The following is a 24,140-nucleotide window of genomic DNA, read 5'->3' as shown; positions in this document are numbered from 1 at the left end:
AATTTTAGTTATATAACCTAATTAATGGCACTGCTCTCAAGGATGTTTAAAACACAGAGTGGCGGCGTGCATCCAGCTCCTTGGGCTGCTGCTGCTGCTGCTGCTGAGATAGGGGGGGCGGGGCTTGTAAGGGACTCAGAAGCAGCCTCCCAGGAGGCTGGGCCCGTGCCTCCTGCAGGCTCACCAGCCGGCCTGTCCGGGACTGCTGGGAGAGGTTATACACCGCCCCATCCGTCACTACGGAGACACACAATCACACTCAGCCTCATAGCCAGCCGCCTACCTGCTGTCAGTTAGTCTGTAGATCCCAGATGCCCATGAAGCAGGAGATGAAGCTCCGCTTTATAATACACTAAACTCAATTATAGGTTAGATTCTGAAATACCAAAGCAATGCTTCACAAGCTCTGAAAGGCAGCCACACTTGCTGAACTGGTTTCTAGGAATCATATAACTTCTAGAGATGCACCAAACTCTGGATTCAGCTTCATGTTTTGCAAAATATTCAAATTTTTGAAAGGGTTTGGTTTCTGATGAACATTCAGGCATAGTATTAACTGAACCAAATCCCATACTTCTTGCTTTAAGCCTATTGCACGGGCATGTATGTCAGAAACCACATGGAAAAGTCAACGGGTAATATTCAGAATGTAAGGTACAACAAAAATGTCCGGTGTGACAGTATTTCAAGCAAAAATAAACAGATATAAGTGCTTTCATTGGCGAACATCTCATTTCCCAGTTCTGAGAATCCACTTCATTGGTGGAAGGCACATCCGTCTCCATTTCCCATTGCTTGCTAAAACAGCAGATCTACAGCGGGGAAAATAAGTATTTGACACATCAGCATTTTTATCAGTAAGGGGATTTCTAAGTGGGATATTGACACAAAATGTCCACCAGATGTTGCCATCAAGCCAAATATTGAATTCATACAAATAAATCAGAACATTTAAGTATACAAGTTGAGTCATAATAAAGAAAGTGAAATGACACAGGGAATAAGTATTGAACACATGAAGATAAAAAGGTGTAAAATGGCATAAAAAGCCAGGAGATCACCTGAAATCTGTCAGTATTGAGAGAGAAACCCTGCCCCCTATCAGTACAAATTGATATCAGCTGCTTTAGTCCTAATTGATGGCCTATAAAGGCTTCTCATTACCCAGGAGGCACACAGGAAAGACTTCATGATGGGTAAGAGCAAAGAACTCTCCCAAGATGATCTTAATCTTATCGTTGAAAAGCATTCTGATGGGAATGGTTATAGGCGCGTTTCCAGAATGCTGAATGTTCCTGTGAGCACTGTGGGGGCCATTATCCGGAAATGTAAAGAGCATCAATTCACCATAAACCGGCCATGATCAGGTGCACCACGTAAGATCCCTGTCAGAGGAGTCCAAAAAATAATCAGGAGAGTTCTCCAAGATCCACTCGGGCAGAACTTCAGGAAGACCTTGCATCAGCAGGTACTGTTGTTTCAAAGAAAAATATAAGCAATGCACTGAACCGCCATGGCATCCATGCATGCTCACCACGCAAGACTCCATTGCTGAACAAAAAGCATGTTGAGGCTCGGTTAAAGCTTGCGAAACAGCATTTGGAGAAGCCTGTGGATTACTGGGAGACTATAGTATGGTCAGATGAAAGCAAAATTGAACTTTTTGGCTGTCATTCTACACACCGTGTTTGGAGAAGAAATGGCACTGCCCACCACCCCAAGAACACCATACCAACAGTTAAGTTTGGGGGTGGAAGCATCATGGTTTGGGGCTGCTTTTCAGCAAGGGGTACTGGCAGACTTCATATTATTGAAGGCAGGATGAATGGAGAGTACGGGGTCATAGTGAGTTAGTTAATTATGGGGCCAGCTCAGTGTTGCGTTTGCAAGATGTTTGCCCTTCTGGACGTTAGTGTCCAGTCGGATTTCATCTGCGAGCGATGTAAGCTAGTGGACTCACTCATGGTCAAGGTTCGCGACCTTGAGGAGCAACTGGCTCTCATCCAATGCAACAGTGAGTTAGAGGAGCTAGTTAGTACGCAGTTTAGAGAGCTGGTGTGTACGCCACTAGCGGGGAGGAGGGAGAATGAAGAGCAGAGAGGTCGAGAGAGCTGGGTGACCGTAGGTCGTAGACGCAGGAAAAGGCGTACACACGTTACAGAGGCGGTATCACCTGAGGTGTCTGTGTCTAACAGGTTTCAGGTGCTTCCAGCTTTAGAGCCGGAAGGGACTGGGGAGGCAGGTGGGCCCTTGGGCACTGAGGAGCCCCCTCCCCCCAGGAAGAGGGAGGTTGTGGTAGTGGGGGATTCAATTATTAGGGGAGTAGACAGTTATGTGTGCACGTGTGATAGAGGGTCCCGTACGGTGTCTTGCCTGCCTGGTGCCCAGGTAGGAGACCTTCCAGATCGTGTGGACAAGCTTTTGGCCCCAGCTGGGGTGGATCCAGTTGTCGTGGTGCATGTTGGCACCAACGACATAGGCAAGGGTAGGAGGGCTGTTCTGCAGGATAAATTTATAGAAGTCGCCAATAAGCTTAGAAGCAGAACGTCCATGGTGGTATTCTCTGAAATACTCCCCGTGCCACGCACAAGTCAGGCTAAGCTACCTGAGATAAGGAGATTAAATGCATGGCTAAAAGGTTGGTGTAGGAAAGAGGGGTTTAGGTTTATGGGGCACTGGAGGACCTTCTGGAACAGGTGGGACCTGTTCAAGCCGGATGGGTTGCATCTGAACCGGAGGGGAACCAGTGTACTGGGAAAGCGTATTTGTAGAGTAGTTGAGGAATGTTTAAACTAGGGACTGGGGGGGGCAGGGAGGTTAGTTAAGTATGTAAGTGGGGGGAAACGGAAAGCCCCAAAAAATCATATTATAAGTGGGCACCGTAATAGGCCTACCCTTTGTTGTCTGTATTTAAACGCCAGGAGTATTAGGAATAAAATTCATGATTTAGAGGCTTTTATCTCATCGGACTCTTATGATATTATAGGAATAACTGAAACGTGGTTGAGAGAAAAGGATGGACAAGAATATAATATGGATAGTTACACGTTGTTCCGTAAAAACCGTATAGGTAAGAAGGGAGGTGGTGTTGCAGTATATGTAAAGGAAAACTTGCAGGCAAGGGAGCTTACTGATATAAGTAAAACTACGAAACCTATATGGGTAAAATTAGATGCTAAAAACTCAAATAGCCTAATTGTCGGTGTTTGTTACAGAGCACCTAATGTAGCTGCCGAGGAAAGCAGATTGTTATACAGTGATATTAGGATTATGAGCAATAAAAATGATGTGGTAGTTATGGGTGATTTTAATCTACCGGGGATGCAGTGGGACATTGTCGCTGGTTCTTCTGAAAATGAACTGGAGATGGTGGAATTAGTACAGGATTGTTTTTTACTCAGTTTGTTAACACCCCTACCAGGGGAGATGCCATTCTTGATCTTGTTTTCTCTAATAACCAGGACAGGATTGGTAAATTAGACGTTTTAGAACCACTTGACAGTAGCGATCATAACATGGTTAAATTTGAGGTTAAGTTTAGTGCCCGAAGAGCAAAGTCCAAATCAAAAATATATAATGTTAGGAAGGCTAATTTCAATTGTATGAGATTAAAACTAGAAACTGTGAACTGGATGGAGTTAAATAACAAAACTGTTGAAGAGGCATGGGAATTTTTTAAAAGCACATTATTGCAAGTGCAAGAGGACTTCATACCTGTTTCCAGCAAGAATAAATCTAGGAAATTGCAACCTAGGTGGCTTACTAGGGAAATAAAGTATAAAGTAAGGAGGAAAAGGGCTTTGTTCCAGAAATAGAAAATAACTGATGATGACAGAATAAAGCAAGAGTATCTAAATCTACAGGCTGAGTTAAAAAATGACATTAGTCGAGCTAAAAGGAATGTCGAAAGGAAGATCGCATTGGAGGCTAAGGATGACGTTAAAAGTTTCTTCCAGTATTTTAACTCTAAAAGAGCTCTAAAAGCTGAAATTACTAATCTGCAGGATAGTAAGGGTCTTATAATTGAAAACGACATTGATAGAGTAAATGAGTTCAATGATAGTTTTGCACGGGTATTCACTGTTGAGGACACTAGTAACATACCAGTTCTTATTACTAATCCAGCATCGTCTATAACTAATATATATATATAACTGAAGCTGATGTTTTGCAAAGCCTAGCTAAGCTCAAAATAAATAAATCACACGGCCCTGATGGCATCTTACCTATAGTGTTAAAAGAGATGAGGGATATTATTTGCCGACCCTTAACTTTACTGTGTGGTACCTTCTGATTGGTGTGGTACCTTCTAATTGGAAGCATGCCAACATAACGTCCATTTTCAAAAAAGGGGATAGAAGTAATTTGTCAAACTATAGGCCAATTAGTCTAACTTGTATAACTGGTAAAGTTATGGAGGCTATAATCAAAGAGAAAATGGTAGATTACCTGGACTCAAATAACATTTTGAGGGATAGCCAGCATGGATTTAGGAGAGGTAGATCCTGTTTAACAAATCTGTTGGAGTTTTTTGAGGAAGCTACTCAGGAAGTTGATGATAAGAAGGCCTATGATGTCACCTACTTACATTTCCAAAAGGCTTTTGATGTTGTCCCCCACAAGAGGCTCTTACTTAAACTCAAAGTGACAGGTATTTTAGGAACTGTAGCGACCTGGATTGATAACTGATTAACAGATAGGAAGCAGCGAGTAGTTATAAGAGGCTCGATGTCACAGTGGGCCTCCGTTCATAGTGGGGTACCACAGGGTTCAATTTTAGGACCACTATTGTTCCTAATTTACATAAATGATATAGACACCAATATATACAGTAAACTGGTGAAATTTGCAGATGACACCAAGGTGGGTGGTGTAGCAGATACTGAACTAGCGGCTTTAATTAGTGACTGGGCCGATACCTGGCAGATGAAATTTAACATAGACAAATGTAAGGTACTCCATGTAGGGAGCAGAAATATAAAGTACAGGTATTTTATGGGACCAACTGAAATAAAGGTAGCTGATTATGAGAAAGACCTTGGTGTGTATGTTGATGCTTCCATGTCTCATTCTCGCCAGTGTGGGGAAGCAATAAAAAAGGCCAATAGGATGTTGGGGTATATCTCCAGGTGTGTGGAGTTTAAGTCAAGGGAGGTAATGGTAAGATTATACAATTCCTTGGTGAGACCTCACCTAGAATATTGTGTGCAGGTTTGGTCACCATATCTTTAAAAGGACATTGCGGCCTTAGAGAAGGTGCAGCGTAGGGCCACAAGAATGATTTCTGGTCTTAGAGGAATGTCATACGAGGAAAGGTTAGTTGAGCTAAATCTGTTCAGCCTCAAGCAAAGGAGACTGAGGGGGGACATGATCCAGGTCTATAAGATTCTAACAGGTTTGGATGCTGTTCAACCGAATAGTTACTTCAGCATTAGTTCAAATACAAGAACTCGTGGCCATAGGTGAAAATTAGTGGGAGAACATTTCAAACTGGATTTAAGGGAGCAATTCTTTACACAGCGTGTAGTCAGAGTATGGAATAGTCTTCCTGATAACATAGTGCAAGCTGAATCCTTGGGTTCCTTTAAATCAGAGCTAGATAAGATTTTAATAACTCTGAGCTATTAGTTAAGTTCTCCCCAAGCGAGCTCGATGGGCCGAATGGCCTCCTCTCGTTTGTATAGTTCTTATGAGAAATGTACCGGGACATTCTGGATAAAATTCTGCTGCCATCTACCAGAAAGGAAACAATGAATTGGTTTCAAAGAAAGAAAATCAAATTGTTTGAATGGCCCAGTCAATCACCTGACTTAAATCCCATAGAAAATCTATGGAGAGAACTGAAGATCAAAGTTCATAAAAGAGGCCCAAGGAACCTTCAAGATTTAAAGACCGTTTGTGTGGAAGAATGGGCCAGAATCACTCCTGAGCGATGCAGACGACTGGTCTCCATACAAGAGGCGTCTAGAAGCTGTAATCACCAACAAAGGCTTTTCTACAAAGTATTAAATAAAGTGTGTTCAATACTTATTCCCTGTGTCATTTCACTTTATTTATTATGACTCAACTTGTATACTTAAATGTTCTGATTTCTTTGTATGAATTCAATATTTGGCTTGATGGCAACATCTGGTGGACATTTTGTGTCAATATCCCACTTAGAAATCCCCTTCCTGATAAAAATGCTGATCTGTCAAATACTTATTTTCCCCGCTGTACCTGTGCCCACCACTAACTTCTGTATCAACCAAGAGACTGTGTAGTGAGACTGTGTAGTTTAGTACCACTGCAGATATTCGCTCTGACAATCACAACCATCTTACACCACCAAATGCCGAACGGCTTATTCTCCCTAAAGGAAACACTCATTTTATGTGAATATTACATGAGTTAAGCTCGAAATGAAGGCTATTGTTAAATTTGGTGACATGCTATTTTTGAAACATTCTGATATATCTGTGTAGCTTACAAAACTGTCTTGGCTATTGACTAAGTTTCCCTACAGGAGATTATCATTTTGTGTTATAGGATGCCTTTTGAATTTGTAGCATTTGAAATGTGCAGTTTCTATTGGCCTATAGCCTACAAATGTCTCACTTGGATATTGTAGGCTCGTCTATGAGGCCTAGGATAAGAAGGAACTTGTAATTTCCCAGGATTACTGAATTTGTAACCTATATTGCAATAGGTTATGTTTTTGTTTTTTCTGTGTCAATATATTGTTAAAATTTGCCCATCTTGAAGGCTACACAATTATCATATGCTTAGCTAAAGTATGAATGAGTTTGAATGAACAGGTTATAAGCTATGTTGGCTTTTCCATATTAGGCCTATATGATAATAAAAGGAATAACTGCAATAAATGTCATCTGTGTAATTCATAATACATTACAATAATTGGATTTGGTACCCCCATACATTAGGATTTGGTGCATCCCTAATAATTTCTATGAAAACTTTCATACATACAGGTATCATAAGTAAGCTTGGCTTGCATTTTACGAAGTCTTCACTTGGGTAGTGAACAACAGAAACCCTGCTAAGTTACGGATGTCTAAGGTCATGACATTTTCCTTCTGTTATTTCTACACTGTTCAGCTTTTCCATTTGAGTTATGAACAGTTTGACTGTTTTGCCAATACTGATTTCTTAATCTTACATTATTGTATACATCTTTTGTCTTGTCCACATTATTTTGTGGGTTATAAAAATGACAGGTGAACAATCAAATAAATACATTCAGTGACAAAAAGAGTTAATAGTTAAGCACCCAGAAGAAATGGTCCGAGGTGGATGTAATTTGGTACACGTGCAGAGCAGCGATGGGCATGTACATGATTCAATTTGCAAGGAGATGGCATGTTTAGTCACCAGACACAGAGAGTGCCTCTTAGACGCATTAGACAGCATTACCAGCACTTGAGTTTGATAGGGGTCACATTGTGGATTGGCCACAGGCCGGGTGTTCGTATCGTGCAATTTCCTGGTATGTGGGGCATGCAAATGGCACAGCTGCCCAGTGTTGGAACCAATGTGCATGTGAGGGCACCCACACACGTTGTGAAGGTTCCCGTCACCCAAGTCAGACCATACCAAGGGAGGATCGTCGTATTGTTTGCCAAGTATTACAGAACCCCATGAGATCTGTGCCTGCCATCCGAACACAGGTATTTGACTCTATACAACGTCATCATGCACCTTGTCTTGACGACTGGAATCAGCCGGACTACGGGTTCACCATCCCATGTATAGGCTGCTGTTAACATCAGTGTAGAAACAGCTGCATTTGGAGCAGTGCCGTAACCAGGAGTTATGGACTGATTACGAGTGGCATCGTACCATGTGTAATTTTGAGGTCCTCCCATGGCCAGCCAGGTCCCCTGATCTTTCCCCAATCGAAGATGTCTGGGATCAGCTTGGATGTCAATTCAGACCCTGTGTTAGTGCAGAATCTCGAGGGCCAGTTACAACAGCTGTAGGCCGACTTGCCGCAGGAGAGGATACAACGGCTGTGCGACTCCCTTCCACAGCGTATTGCCGCATGTATCCAGGCCCGGCCCATACTGCCAACTCAGTTGTCTGTTTGAACTGATATTATAATCATTGCGATACAGTCACATGACCTTTCACCACATGCCGATTCATTTCATTTTCACTACTCCGTCTGGGTACTTAGCTATTTCTTTGTCATTGACTGTATAAGAAATCATTTAAAGGAGGCCTATTATGCTCATTTTCAATGGTCACAATTTTAGTTTTGGGGTCTACTACAGTAGATTAACTTAATGTTAAAAAAGTATTTTTCTTATACTGTACATCCCTATTCACCTTCTGTCTGAAATGTTCTGTTGAGCTCCACCCCCAATGAGCCCAGTGTGCTCTGATTGGTCAGCTTGCCCGACTAGTCAGCTGGTACATGTTCTGCCCCTGTCTTGCAGTCTGCAGACAGCTCCATGCACATAGGAATCCAACAAAGACCTCACCATGTCACGGAAGTAAGGCCTGGAATTCCGACATGACGTTTCAAGCAGATTAGTTACTCTCTTTGGTGTGTACTTTGGGCCACAAGACTTTGCAGATCATTTACATGCACATAAACCTATATAACACACTTAAGGTAAGGGAAAAACTGGAGAAGCATAATAAGTCCCCTTTAAAAGGTTGAGCAGTTGAGAACGCTGATAACTACCTGAGTTGAAGCGACCCACAGATGTGAATGAATCGCTGAAGAGGACTTCCACGTTGCTCAGAAGAAACTCCACCACCACAGACTGGATGCGCACCTCTTTAAATGGATTGGCCCCGCTTAGCCCAACCGCTTCAATCTCCATGGACCTGTCACCCCACCCCCCCAAACACACATAACCAAGCTACTATCAATACTAATCCTTGTGTTTTTTCTGATAGTGTGACAAATCATAATAAGCAAATATGTATGACATTTAAGACAACTGGGACACCACTCATCTCTTTACTGTTGCCATGAAGTAGACGGCCTTCGGGGCACACGGACATGGCGATAAATAAATGTTGTAAAATAAATAATAATAATAATCATAATAATAATAATAATAATACATTTTATTTATGAGTGTCGAAAGAGTGAAAGCTAATTTAAACAAACGAGTTTTAACGCATGATTTGATAATTGAATCCAATTTCTGAATATTCAAGGGCCAGACTACAAGAGTGTAAAAGATCAGCAAGGTGACTAGAAGCAAGGCTGTGAAGACGTAAAATACATTTACAATGCAATACATTTACAATAAATGATTATTACACATTGATATGACTTACACAAGCCACATTTTCAAATATAACTTTACAATATAATTAAATTTTACTGAACTTAATTTGTTCAAATTACATTTGAATCTGACCAGGATGGGGTGCAATTGGCACCCTGATAAAATCATGTATGGTCACCACTGTCCACCAAGACTCTTGACCAGGGGTCTCCAACTCCGGTCCTGGAGAGCTACTATCCAGTAGGTTTTCTGTCCCACTTGGCTTCTGATGAGCCAAACCTGCTCCTGGTATTTACCTGAGAACAGGTGTGGCTCATCAGAAGCCGGGTATGATAGAAAACCTACTGGATAGTAGCTCTCCAGGACCGGAGTTGGAGACCCCTGCTCTTGACAGATGTGGTACATACCGCAGCAGGTTGGGCGCCCAGACAATGGCCAGGTTCTTGATGTGCATGTTGGTCTCATTGCTGTAGGTGGCCAGGCGAGCAAGATGCCTAATAAGGTACTCCAGGGTCCTAGGAAGATACAGCGAACCAACTCTTCAGTTCCCATAGTTCATTCCCACTCACCAGCAAACCTAAATGTGGCTCCTAGCTGTGCAATCTGTATAGTTTTGTAAAGTCTATCAACAAATATTCACATCATCTGATTTGTTGCAATCTCGTTTTTACAATTTTTGATGAACACTGGGTAACTCTTGAGATGTGTGTACCTGTAGTGAGGCGGTGGAAGCTGCTGAATGACATCATGGACTTTCACCATGCGCTCGTCCTCGGTCATGTCTCCCATACAGTCCTGTGACAAAGTGACAGAGAAAGGGTGAGTGAAGAAACAGCATAGCCTGAAAGAATGGACTCCTGCTGGACAGTATGGATACTTACAGGGTGTTTTGTAACATGAAATACTCACTTTGTCTCGTAACGCACCTCTCTCTCACTGTGAAGTTCCGTGTTGGAAGAAATTTGCACAAGTGCACTACACACATACCCATATACTGGACTATTTTTATTTCATTTCTAGCACTGTGAGGAACCTGGAACCTTTAGCTTCCATTTCAAAAATCATTTCAGAAAGCAGGTTTACATTAAATTTAGGTGACTGATTTGGTTTATAAAAAATAATTATGTCATTGTCACATTCCAATTCAATTTTTATTCTACGTGAAAAGTTTTACACACTGCATTTATGCATCAGAGAAGCAGAAAGCAAATTTTGTTAATCCATTTATATTAAAAACATTTCAGGAGCAAAGGGTCTCTGGCTCTGGTGTCTGTTTCCCAAGAAAAGTAGTGAAATATTAAAACTAGTGTAAATAACTGTAATGTCATGAAATGCAACCACTGGCATTTCTTGCGATTTTTTTCTAATCGCTATTTTGTGCCTCCTAATCAAATGGTGCCACCTATTGGGTGGAGTGGTCTGGATTTATAGGCAACATTTCTGTCTAAAAGGAAGGGGAATGCTCGATTTTCCTTACTGATTAATTTAAGTGTTATAGCTAGTTATTGTGGCTGACTGATGGACCCAGTTCTGCAACACAATCATTACATGGCCATGTCACACCTGCAGTCGATACTCACAGCAAACTTGTCATACAACTGGTAGGTGAGCAGTGGGTTCGGTAGCTCCCGGAAGTAAAGTTTGCACAAAGAACCCACACAATGTATGTCCTGCATGTACAAGTCCTTGGTCAGATCAGGCACATTTTCACTGTCAAACTCATGCCTGGCAAGGAAAGGGAAACAAGACAGGACAGAAATTATTGTCATGGCTTCACCATCTTGCTAATGTCGGCTAATAGCACGCAGCAGAAACACTAGCAAAAAAAGTTTGATATCTACAATGCTTTATATCAAAGCATAAACCATTCAATGTCAAATAATTAATATAATTTCTAAAATCATGTGGTTACTATGCAATATATAATTATTTTAATAATTACACAGGTCAACAAAGATTTTTGCACACAACAACCAAGAGGTGTCTTTTATGTATTATGTGTATGTGTGTGTGTAGTTAACATGCCCTCTCTGTGTCACATGAGGTTTCCTACTACAATTGAAAGACATGCAGTTAGGTTGACTATTGCCTAAGCTGCCCCTAGTATACAACTGTGTGTGTTAATGTTTCCCTTGGTTGGCAGGCATCCTGTCAGGGTGTTGGAAGACGGATGGATATGAATATTTTACTCAACAAAAAAGGTATGCATTAGTTTGGGAGCTATAAACCATTTATAATAGTATCCTATATAACCGTAAGAGTGACATTAATCTTTGGCAGTTTGATTAATCTCACCATACCCATTTTATATTTACACTTTATAAATGAGGTGATTTAAGAGGTAGCCACCCAACCAACCATTGTGGTAATGTTGTTTTCTATGCATAACCAAGAAGAATACATCCTTTAAATCACCAAAAAGCCTGTGTGATCTTTGTCAACAATTTCATAAAAATTGAAATTAAGTTTAATTTTTGGATAGCATGCCATTGGAGCCTTACCGAGACACTGCTTCTAAACAAAGACAGCACATTTTCACATGAAGTTCTGACACGCCTGACAGTTATGACAAGTTAACTTTTATATCAGACTAATGAAATGCTTTGGTGGAAACTTTCCCATTTGGAAAAAATAATAATAAACTGACCTGAGCTTCTGTATGTTAGATGACACACCAGAGTGTCTGTAGATTCCATCCACAATACCATACTTCTCAATGAACTCTGAACAACTCTTCAGAACCTGGGGAACTGTCGCAGGACAAAACAAAGGTCTTTATTCCTTATAAATTTGAGCTCTTTGGGAAGTCAAGAGTTAATCAGATATTTTACTTAAATCAAAAATTTCTCATTATCAATCTTTACTAAATAAAGTGAGTAACATGTTTTAAATGAAAGAGTGAATTTAATTGTGACTTCTTTTAGGCTTAATCTCAAGACTTTACAAAAATGTTCATATATAGCGGTTTTTCTAATTGGACTGATTATTTAAACTGTATAGAATTCTGCCCAAAAGCATATGAACCATAACATGGGATGTCAGTCCTGTACCATCGTTCCCAGAGTTGAGCAGGTGTTCTCCCAGGTCACAGCCAAACACCCTCTCCTTCAGAATACCTCTCTGCTTCAGCTTTTGCTTTGTTGGCCTGGACTTCATAAATGCACGCAGGAAGCCCATCAGTTTACCATGCTTCTTGGATACTAGGAGTTGGCGAAAGAGAGCAAGTTATTAACATAACAGAGATGGCAGAAGGCTGTCCAGTGGGCTTCCAATGTACCAGCAGTGTTCCAGTCACCAAAGGCTATGCTATTGCTATAGTCTGCCATTTCATTGCAACTCATTTGTAATTACCTTGTTCAAAGCAATTCATTTCCTTGATTGTGAAGGAATTCAGACCACCTTCAAACAATCTTACATTTGTTTTGTGACAGTGTCAAAAGTTACAAATTATGTGTGTTGTGCTTTACTTGGTGAAGCACTTTAACGTCTAAAAGTTTAAAACTGTAAAAATTTCCAATACAAATAAATGAATAAAATTTGTGATGGCAAACTATACCAATAAAAACAGCCTGGAATAGGAAATAAGAAGTGGAAGAACTCTGTTGAGGTCACAATAATCCACAGCAAAATTTGAAGGGAACAAATACCTTTAAGGGGTTATGGGATTTTTAATCAGGGAAAATACAATGTTAAGAGCTAAAAATAACCTTACTATTATTATTATTATTATGCAGACATAATACATATTTATCATTTATACAACAAGCTAATTTGAAAAGCTGTCCGTTACTTTCTCCCCAAAATAAGTTTGCTAGTTGTATAAATGGCCCAGCATTAATTAAAGAGGTTGTTACAGGACTTTAAAATAATAATATTAATAACAACATATTAGTTTATGGATATCCACTTTAAGTTGTTACCAGTAACTCTTAGGAACCAAGGCTGAAGCACTATGAGAGAGGAAAAACGCAATGCAAGAGATAAATATAGAAACAGAGATAAATAACACAGCAAAGGGATAAGCTAAACACAGACACAGACAATCACAACCATACCACTAATCATCTAAGCCAAATTCTGCTGCTTATAACATAACCAATGCATTTATCACGGTACATAGTGTCTTACTCACTAGACAACGTGGTAACACTTTACTTGAAGGGGTACAAATAATGTAGTAGTACACTCTTACTTAATGCATTAGTTAACCAGAACCCAAGTATTAGTTTCATACTGATCCCACGCTCAAGGATAATTAATCAATCATCATGGTTCATGCATTTCATGCAGTTATTACATTTGTTCATGATTCGTACTTGAGTAGCAACTGAGTTACTAAGTTACTTGTGCCCCCTCAAGTAAAGTGTTACTTACAACATGAACATACTGCAAGTACTTCACAAACCACTTTAGAACTATACCCTGACCTTTTATTGCAATTTAATGCAATTATTACCATTTCTGCAGCAATAATAACAACCATTTGTTATATGGTGTTAAAAGCTTTGGGCTTTTTGCTCTATGTTGAATCACACAACCCAGCAATATTTACTGACTATAGGAGGATGTGTAGCTATGCAGTACATTAAAATGAAATGTCATAAAAATGAAAAATATGACTGAAAGAAAAATGGAAACGATGATGTCACTTTATTTCTGCTGAAAGAGTTCCATACCTGCAGGGCACACATAAAAGCAGGATTGGGAGCTGGTCAGTAGGGGGGATCATGCTTACCTGATGTGGGAGAAGGGGGTGTGGCCACGTTCACGAGACCTGGCTTAGTGCCACTTAGATCTCCATCTAAAAGCAGGAATACTCAACATTACTACTTCTGATGGATTCACTGTAATCTACATGGGATTTACCATGCTATGGAAATAGTGATGTGGGGGTTTTGGTATGTAAAATGCTACAGAAGATGCTTTGACCTTTGGATGATGGGGCACTGACTGAGTGTGGGACCTTCTCACTGATGAGCTCCACACATTCACTGGGGAAGAAGCCAACCTAGGGATTATATTGAAAATAAGAAAAGAATATTTACTCAGGTCAGGTGCTGAGGTCACTGTAGCTTCACTGTGTCACTAAAAGCCTCAAGTAGGTGACAGTGATAAAGACAGAAGGAAGTACCTGGAATCCATGTTTGCCTCTCCACCAGCTAGTGTCTTCCTTGGGTGGCATATCAATCACTGACAGGATATCTCCTACCTGTGGGCCATCCAAGCCACAAACACTCAGGCAAAGGACAGGCTTTTAGAGTCAACTGACCCATTTCCCCTTTGACACCAACATCAGCACAGACTACTGCACTAGAAAACGCCAAAAAACCTGTTCTAAGCACAGTTACAGGCGCAGCTTGCCTTATTTCAGGTCTTTTAACTTCTCTCTGACCCAGATAAGAACATAGGCAAGTGAACAGAAGAAAAAGAATAGTCCTCATTTCTTTATGTCCCTGCAGTTCTCATAGGGGAAAGAAGGAGATAGAGAAAAACCAAAAAAGCGCCTGGAAAATCTAGAGAGCCAGGGAAAGAGAGAAAGACTGAAAATGCACACTGGCGTGTGGGTCACCCTGTTCTCTGGTGCTATGGCCCAGATAGACGAGCACTATATGGAGCATTGGGGGAGGAGAGTGACAGGAATAGACAGGGAAGTGGAGTTTGATGAGCAAAGAGGACATAGTGTGGAGTGAGAAGGGCTGCCACACAACGTGCTGCTCCGGGCTCTGGAAGCTCTCTGCGCTGCTCTTTATACTGCACAGTGAAGCATTGAGTTTTATACTCATAGGATTACCAATTTTTTTTTATTTTTTTTTTAAAAACAACAATGATCAGAATACACTGTACATTTACAGTTAATATTGAGTCACTCAATGCAGTATGCTAGAACCAGTCACATAAGCTGTAGGGTATGTTTCACGTTCAAGGAAGTCAATAAAAACAAGTTGCTATGCTGCTAACCTTACCTCGATGGAGATCTCATCACTGGCCTGCGCTGTGTACCGCTTGATGACGTGGGCGGCAGCAATGGCGGGGACGTTCAGCGATGCTTCCTCTTTCAGCAGAAACCGGTTGCCATGGTTGTCAATCTGCAAGGGCAACAAAATCCAGCCACGATAATATCCCTGTATATTAACTGCTGACAAAATGCCAGCGAGTGACCTCACCTCCATCCAAGTGAGCACGGGCCCACAGTTGAGCTTGTTGTCCACAATCACGGAAAGACGACTCAGGTACTCGGACAGCAGAGGATAGAGCATCTGCAAAACACAGAGTGCTGGTCAAACCACGAAGACTGCAAAGCATCCAGATCACCAGATCACGAAGAATACAATATTCATATGAACACAAATGTTCTGCAGGGTGTCGATGGCATCAATACCCAGTGAAACTGCACTGCAGTAAACAAAACAATAAATAATCAAAGTCAATAAGTAACAGAAAAACCCTGGAGGCACCACCATCATTCTGAATGAATGCTATCACCTACAGCCTTGCTCTGGAAGAGAAAGCAGCTTGCTTACCTCCAGCTTGTCCCCAATCTCGCTGGGGGCCAGCAGGGGCAACAGCTGTGAGTAACGCCGGTCATAGATGCACTGGTGCAGGTGAGCGTCCAGTGTGCGGAACTCCTCGTAGGACCGGCGCACCATCCATGCTTTGCCCTACATCCATGCGGGGACATGCACCCGCAGACAGAGAGGGAGGGAACAGGGAAGAGGGGAGGCGGTTGTGTCATTTGCTGTTTATGTTTATGTTTATAGCATGTTTATGTTTATAGCATAGATGTTGATCCAGCCCAGGGGGTAAGGCCAATTATATATAACCCCAGCAATGGCAGGCCCACTCCCATACCTTGCAGGAGACCTGGACCAGGAAGACCAAGTCCTTGGCAGAACTGGAGCTCCAGCTGGCATCATTCTGTGTGCTGGCCAACTGCAACTGCAAGGCAACCAATAGGTTAGGGGGTGGGGCTTAGTTGGGGAAGTCTGCACGTGTCAGACAGAAAATGTCTGCCACTGCACCGACATCACAGCAAGCCATAGTACACAGGGGAATTGAAAAGCTGCTTGTGTAAGTGAAACACAGAAAACCGAAAGCCATGTTTTACTTCCTATTTCTGTTAATCAATCACTGACACTTAGCTTAGGGCAAAGAGGGAGTGACTACAGGAGCAACTGCTGATCACATAAGCTGTTTTTGGGTGCATTGTTACCTAACTGGAAGCACATACCGGTCAGTGTATCTTGCTGTTTGAGGGGTCTGTGGTGGTTTGCACAATGTTAGGTACATGCAATATTCTAGGCTGAAACATCCTGTTTGGCTGACGTAAGAGGGCAAAAAGGGAACCAGACAGATTATCAAAAAAAAGAGTGCTTGCTTTACGACTCTAAAGAATATGACAGTATGGAAAGAAAGGTCTTTTTCTTATTAATAAATGAGATTCCTGGTGGAAACAAGAGTAAAATTCCTAAGGTGTTAAGACATACCCTTGCTGATGTATGTACAAGAATTTCTCCTTGGATCAATGAAGTTCATCTCATCTCATAATACAAACCAAACATAGGAATTACATGACAATATCGGTAGCTGAAGTGGTAGCAGGACTGTCATTAATTAAATACTGCTGCTATTACAATTGAACACTATACACATAATTATGTGCATCTTCAGTCTTTGTGTGTGGCAACTAGACTGTTTAAGAATGAAAGAGAATGCTAATTTCCTGTGGTCACATTTACCAAGATGGGCCCTAATTTTAGGCATGTCAATGTGTCTGTGGTGCATAAATGAAAGATCATGCAACAGTTTTGATGTATATGAGCAGCTGCAAACAGAAAGGTGTATATTCATACGACTGCACAAGTCCAGCAGTTGCCATGTAACGATTGTTTGTGTTTCAGTGTATGTGTGTTTATGGCCCACTGACAAGACAGTGGAAGAGAATCAAGCAAGAAACACTGAAAATGTTCCAGCTGTGCTCTTCACCCTGATTTCACAGGACGTTACCACTTTACCACAGATGCACACGACTGAGCAGAGCCATGTCAGAGTTTTGGGGGAACTCACTGAGGGCCCTACAGTGCAGTTAGTGCTCTCAGTGTCTAGGTGTTACTGAGAAGAACGTCATTTACACGCTAGAAAACAAAAGCAGAAATAGCAATAATACTTTTATATTAATCAAATAATACTTAAATAAAATCCTGCTGCTTGGTAACTTGGAACTTACCTCAATGGATCCAAAATCCACATTTTCATAGTGGAAGTGAGCACAGTCAACTAGTTTGGGGAAATGGCCTTTCACAATGGATAACCTAAAGCAATACACAGTGGGTAAATCAATGTGTACTAGCTCATGGTAAACCTTTCCTCTGATGACAAGCTCATATTTCAAATCCTCAATTTGAAATGAAGGTCAAAAGCAATCTTGAGTATGAGTGAAATTTTAATATTAATCAGGTAATCATCTTGCCTGAAATTTCAGGCACATTCCAGTACTTTAGAAATTCTTTAGAAAGAAGTGTTAAAAGTGCCATAGAATGCATTGCTCTCTGGTGTCTACATAGAAGGTATGTGAACTTGGTTTGTTCGAAAAATGCCCAGAACCGATTTTACAGGTCCATTTACAACCACATTATTTAGCCCTAGAATTGAAACAGGCCGTCTTTTGTTTAACATTAATTAATTCATATTAATATGTTGATGAGCTCTGCTCTGATTGGCTGGTTTACAGTGAGGCATTGCAATGGCTCACACAACCAACATCTCTACAGTCAGGCGTTGCATAATAATGCTTTGGTTAAAGACAGATTGCATAAGATTATAACAGAGCTGAAAAATTCCCTTCACTAATGACATTGTAGTGCAACGCATTACTCAAGTGTTTGTGGTGATGTTAGTGCATACAAAACTACTACACTGTCATTAGTATAAAGCAGGGGTGGCCAATCTTATCCATAAAGGGCCGGTGTGTATCCGGGTTTTTGCTGCAACTCCCTAATTAGCTCACTAATTAGAGGACTGATTGGCTGAAGAGTCCTCACACTTGGGTTTGAACAGCTGACCTACAGGTTATCCCAAAAACCTGCATACACACTGGCCCTTTGCGGATAAGATTTGCCACCCCTGGTATAAAGGTATAGCACATACAATCATGTACAGTAAATAATTCTTGATAATGATAACTATGTTACTGAATTATAAACTGTAATGTACTTTTTGTCCTTATTGTAGAGGATACTCTTTCTGCTTTGCCCCACATAACTGTAATACTCCCACTTCAGCCCAGGCACAACGTTAGCATAGTGATTACTTTGTTTTTAGCATTGTAACAAAAACACTGGAATTATAGCCGTGGCCAAAAGCTTTCCGAATGACACAAATATTAATTTTCACAAAGTCTGCTGCCTCAGTTTTTATGATGATGTTATGAAAAGTGATCAGATGAATTGCAATTAATTTGCCATGCAAATGAACTTAATCCCAAAAAAACCATTTCCACTGCATATCAGCCCTTCCAGAAAAGGACCTGCTGACATAATTTCAGTGATTCTCTCACTAACACAGGTGAGAGTGTTGATGAGGAGATCACTCGGTCATGCTGATTGAGTTAGAATAGCAGACTGGATGCTTTAAAAGGAGGGTGGTGCTTGAAATTATTGTTCTTCCTCTGTTAAGCATGGTTACCTGCAAGGAAACACGTTCAGTCATCATTGCTTTACATAAAAAGGGCTTTACAAGCAAGGACATTAATACTAGTAAGATTGCACCTAAATCAACCATTTATTGGATCATCAAGAACTTCAAGGAAAGAGGTTCAATTGTTGTGAAGAAGGCTTCAGGGTGCCCAAGAAAGTCCAGCAAGCACCCGGACTGTCTCCTAAAGTTGATTCAGTTGTGGGATCAGGGCACCACCAGTGCAAAGCTTGCTCAGGAATGGCAGCAGGCAGGTGTTAGTGTATCTGAACACAGAGTGAGATGAAGACTTTTGCAGGATGGCCTGGTGTCAAGAAGGGTAGCAAAGAACCATTTCTCTCCAAGGGAAACATCAAGGACAAACAGATATTCTGCAAAAGGTACAGGGATCGGACTGCTGAGGACATCATTTTCTCTGATGAATCCCCTTTATGATTGTTTAGGGCATCCAGAAAAAAGATTGCCCAGAGAAGAAAAGGTGAGCGCTACCATCAGTCTTGTGTCATGCCAACAGTAAAGCATCCTGAGACCATTCATGTGTGCGGTTGCTTCTCAGCCAACAGAGTGGGCTCACTCACAAATTTACCTAAGAACACAGCCATGAATAAAGAATGGTACCAAAACGTCCTCCGAGTGCAACTTCTCCCAACCCTCCAAGATCAGTTTGGTGATGAACAATGCCATTTCCAGCATGATGGAACACCGTGCCATAACGCAAAAGTGATAACGCTCGGGGAACAAAACATTGACATCTTGGGTCCATGGCCACGAAACTCCCCAGACCTTAATCCCATTGAGAACTTGTGGTCAATCCTCAAGAGGCGGGTAGACAAACAAAAACCCACAAATTCTGACAAACTCCAAGCATTGAATATGTAAGAATGGGCTGCCATCATTCAGGATTAGGCTCAGAAGTTGATTGACAGCATGCCAGGGCAAATTGCAAAGGTCTTGAAAAAGAAGGGCCAATACTGCAAATATTGACTCTTTGCATAAACTTAATGTAATTGTCAATAAAAGCCTTTGACACTTATAAATTGCTTGTAATTATATTTCAGTATACCATAGAAACATCCGACAAAAAGATCTACAAACACCTAAGCAACAAACTTTGTGAAAACCAATACTTGTGTCATTCTCAAAACTTTTGGCCACGACTGTATTCTGCATCTCAGTCAATAAATGATTTACTCTGCTAGCTTTATCATGCATTTGTAAATATGTTGTTTATAATGAATGAGGATTTTCAATGCTTTCAATATTTTTGAAATTATCTATTAGATATTTTTTTGCTAACCAAAGGTAGGATACAGGCAGTACAGAAGTCTCTTCTCAATGTCAGTATCACAGACTTTGTAATGTTGCTTACTGTTCCACCATCTAACCTAGGGTATGTTACCCAAAAGCATAGTTACCAACAACATTAGCAGCTTACATACCAGGAACCAGGCAACTGAATGGTTCTAAATATCTAAGTTCCCAATTGGAGCTTTTGGGAAATACACCTGTGAATAGGACCCACATTCTTAGCCTACTAATAATAAGTATCACATACATACATGGCTCTCAGTATATATTTTTTTCCTCGCCAGATGCACACATGCCATTTAAGAGAGAAAATACATGTTGCAGGTTGCGCGGGTCCATTGGGCTTGAATGTGGGCTGGTGTATGTTCATTACGGGGGCAAAGCTAGTACTATTACATAACAGTCTGGGATTTTGGAATCAGACCATTTTACTACCTATATTTTATTTATTATATTTGAAATAGGGAACAAAAGTGTTTGAGATTCATGGTGTCACTCCATTTAAAAATCTCTCTTTATTCAGCTACGCCAAGGTAAAGTCAGATTTTCATTCTATGGCACCTTAAACTGTTCACAGTAATAATAAATGGTGAGACTGATCCTGGAGAGGTAGTCAATCACAATAAATAAATAAAAACCAGGGTAAAAATGCATTGCTATTATGTTAATATAAAGCATTAAATATAATAAGGATGATGTTTTCATTCATATAGAAGAAAAGAGGAATATGTTATACTAGAGAGGAAGCAGTACATCTACACAGTTCACCTTTTGCTCATTTTCCCTTTCAAGTTAGCTGTGGTGCCCACTGAGCGTGTTGTGGGCTCCCTGGAGCTGTCCAGATTATCAGTGCTCTGAGCCTGCAGGGAGTGGAAAACAATACGGGGGGTGGGGGACAAAGACAAATATATATTGGCCCTCAGACACTTGATTACAACAGTGGCATAGAAGCCTATAGATCCGATCATGCAGCAGATAACATAAAATCATTGTAAATCAAGCCATTTACCCATCTGTCTGTCAGGAAGGAAACAGAGTAATGCAAGAAGAGAGATGAACAGACAGTGTTAGGGCAATGCGGATTAGGGGCTCTGCTCAACAGGAGAGCAGCTGCTGGTGCTTTACAACTCTGGGCTCATGGTCCCTCCCAGAGCATGTGAGCGGAGTAGAGCGGTGAGAATTTCCGCTCCTCGCTCACGAGGCTGTTGGCTCCGCCCACTCCTCCGCTCTAATTCGCACTACGCCGCTCCGCTCAACACCGCTCCTCGCTCCACTAAAATTTCCTCCACTCACTGAAACAGTTTCACCACAAAGTTGTTCTTGCTCTATATTATTGTCATCTATAGGCTTGATAAGAATATTACACTTGTATGATCTATCAGTTTCCTTTGTGAAATACTTTGCAAATTCCACCTCGGCCAATTTGTGTAACAGTCTTGATAATTGTACAGATGAATTCTGGGTAGATTTGGGCACGCCTCAGAATCATAGTGTGAGCGGTATCGGAGCGAAATTGGAGCGAGACAGAACGACCGCTCCAGCTTTAATTAAACAACCGCTCCGCGTTCTGACTAAATTCCGCCCGCTCCGCTCCTCGCTCACGCTCCGCTCCACTCTGCTCACATGCTCTGGTCCCTCCACACAAGTTCATCAGTGGGACAAGAAATAATCAAAGCGGCTGGTATCAATTGATATTGCAAATCATAATTAAAGACAAATGGCTGGCCTAACATATCCTTGCTTAATTATTCTTTTAAAATGAGTGATGTATATGACACATACACTGTGACAGTGTTTCTCAACCCAATCATCGGGGACCTCCAGACAGTACATATTTTTACTCCCTCCCAGCACACCTGAACCAATGCTGAATACCAGGTACAGGTGTGTAGGGAGCTGGGAGGGACCCCTAGGGAGTCCCCAAGGACTGGGTTGAGAAAAACTGCACTAATGAGAAGTTAGGCAGAAGCTAATGTGCTCCTTGGCCCCAGCACATGGGCAGATACCCAGGCCAGCCATGTGACTGCATTCAGAGGGCTTTCCATGGGAGAAATATGGTAGGAATAACACCTTAATACCATCAATGAAGAGCTCCTGGGTCTTAGAAAGAGCACATCTGATTGGACTCATGGACCCAGAAAGCCTGTCAATACTTACCGGCAATTGCAACGTCAATGCTCTGGGCAAGATACCTTAAGAAATGGGTGACAGGTCAAAGGTATGTTGATGCAAGAGAGGCCTTTTGTCGAACGTTACGGCTATATGTCGGTAAGGCATGGTGACAAATCTGTAGATCCTCAAGCCATTTAACACACCTGCCACAGCAAAACAAGGCAAGGTTCCTGCATTGCTGCTGCCCACAAGTAGCCAATTCAGGCTGTCAGCTGTGGGTGAGCCTTTTAGCAAAGCCGAGCATGCTGCACGCCGGCCAGCCGGCACACATGCCACTACCATCTAACATACATAAAGCATAGAGAAACACTAAAATAAATGTCACCACATCACATTACTGCCACCGCCATTATTCACTCCATGGGTCATTCCATGTCAAATCATCACACTTTCGGACCTCGTCGTCACGGATTTTAACAAAACTTGGCTTGCTGATTTGGTGACATGAAACTGAAACTGGGCATGTCTGGGATCAATATTATGTCAGATTTAAGCGAACAAAGTTTTAACTTTTTTTTTGGGGGGGGATATGATTTTGACTGGCTATATTTACCATAATGTAAGCTGCACAGATTTGATCCCTTTATTGTTTTAAAGCTATTGTCCAGCTCTATAGATTGAACAAATAAAATGCCATCCCCATATGAATAATTACTATTAACAAAAAAACCTATATTTCAAAATTGAAAGCTAAATCATAATGTCATGAACATCTCCAGAAAATTTGGTCTTTGGTTTTTAAGGTGCTGCTGAGATATCTTGACGTAACATGGTTTCATATCATTAATGGGCCTTTTTAATGGCAGCCAAACTGACATGAAATAGTATAATAAGCACAGGTGTAAGTAATAACATTAAGGTTACACAAATATGCTACAATGAAATTTAATGGAAGCTTCGAATAATGTCATTGCAGACAGCTGTACTTGGCTAGTAAATATGGCTAATAAATGCCCTGCATTCATCAGTTTGGCTGCCATTAAAACGGTAAGTAATGAAACCCCAGGCAGAGTGGCCTGTATACTCTCTGATAAATATTTCAGAAGGCAATCTGATCATTCTCTCTGCTAACTGCCAACCTGAGCTAAAGCATCTCAGTCATTTTGCGCAGCCAGCGATAAACAAGGAACACCAATATAGTCTTAAGACTGTATTACAAGCAAACATAAAAGGAAAACCTGGAAAATTATAGCACCACAGGAATAATAACTGCCACACATGCTTTAGACACATTCTCGTCACACAAATCACTCACTTGACATGTCAATTTGGGGAGGTGGGCGTGTTAACAGGAACCATTTCACATTTTTCAAAAAATGAACAAAACATAAAATGCACAAGGAAGTTGAACATTCCATGCATTCTTGGCATTTCTTAATAACATAAGATCTTTCTAAATTCCCACCTACACCAGTGAGAGCTTTACTCTTCTTACCCCACCCCACCTGACTGAGCAGCTCGAAATGCTTAGTATTGTTGCATTTCTGTTGTGCTTTGTTTCTGGAGACCCGTAAGGATGCTTTCACATGATAAGCATTGAGCGCTGTGCTGAGCTCAGTGTCAGCGCCCTGTTCTTGTATATGAGCGGCAACGTGATCATAAAGTGCTCACCTCTGGCCACATTCTTTTACGGTTGTTTATTGTGTTCATTATTATTAATTAATAATTATTAATGGTTGTAATACTATTTTTTTGTGTTATAACTGCAATATTACAAAAGGT

The 24,140-nt window shown here is 41.1% G+C and overlaps 1 protein-coding gene across 7 annotated transcripts in view; it reads right to left on the bottom strand.

Annotated features, from left to right (window-relative positions):
• arhgap33 (Rho GTPase activating protein 33) overlaps window positions 1-24,140 on the bottom strand; it is a 67,593-nt gene that overhangs the window by 16,972 nt on the left and 26,481 nt on the right. For 4 of the 7 annotated variants that reach the window (XM_072716560.1, XM_072716559.1, XM_072716561.1 and 1 more), the window contains 16 exons: window positions 21,015-21,106; window positions 17,473-17,557; window positions 16,098-16,184; window positions 15,770-15,907; window positions 15,413-15,505; window positions 15,212-15,334; window positions 14,380-14,457; window positions 14,178-14,256; window positions 13,984-14,049; window positions 13,169-13,198; window positions 12,299-12,448; window positions 11,896-11,998; window positions 10,829-10,973; window positions 9,961-10,043; window positions 9,656-9,763; window positions 8,690-8,835 (listed from right to left, as the gene is read on the bottom strand). In XM_072716560.1, the coding sequence (XP_072572661.1) occupies window positions 8,690-8,835; window positions 9,656-9,763; window positions 9,961-10,043; window positions 10,829-10,973; window positions 11,896-11,998; window positions 12,299-12,448; window positions 13,169-13,198; window positions 13,984-14,049; window positions 14,178-14,256; window positions 14,380-14,457; window positions 15,212-15,334; window positions 15,413-15,505; window positions 15,770-15,907; window positions 16,098-16,184; window positions 17,473-17,557; window positions 21,015-21,025 (1,525 nt within the window). In that variant the 5' untranslated portion in view covers window positions 21,026-21,106. Of the gene's footprint in view, window positions 1-8,689; window positions 8,836-9,655; window positions 9,764-9,960; window positions 10,044-10,828; window positions 10,974-11,895; window positions 11,999-12,298; window positions 12,449-13,168; window positions 13,199-13,983; window positions 14,050-14,177; window positions 14,257-14,379; window positions 14,458-15,211; window positions 15,335-15,412; window positions 15,506-15,769; window positions 15,908-16,097; window positions 16,185-17,472; window positions 17,558-21,014; window positions 21,107-22,403; window positions 22,439-24,140 lie in introns of all 7 variants that reach the window. The other 3 variants (XM_072716555.1, XM_072716557.1, XM_072716556.1) reach the window with 2 other exon arrangements.

This window comes from Paramormyrops kingsleyae, chromosome 9 (genome assembly GCF_048594095.1).
Source record: "Paramormyrops kingsleyae isolate MSU_618 chromosome 9, PKINGS_0.4, whole genome shotgun sequence".
Taxonomy (NCBI): domain Eukaryota; kingdom Metazoa; phylum Chordata; class Actinopteri; order Osteoglossiformes; family Mormyridae; genus Paramormyrops; species Paramormyrops kingsleyae.
Note: the sequence above shows the minus strand (reverse complement) of the source record. Positions and strands in the feature narration are given on the sequence as shown.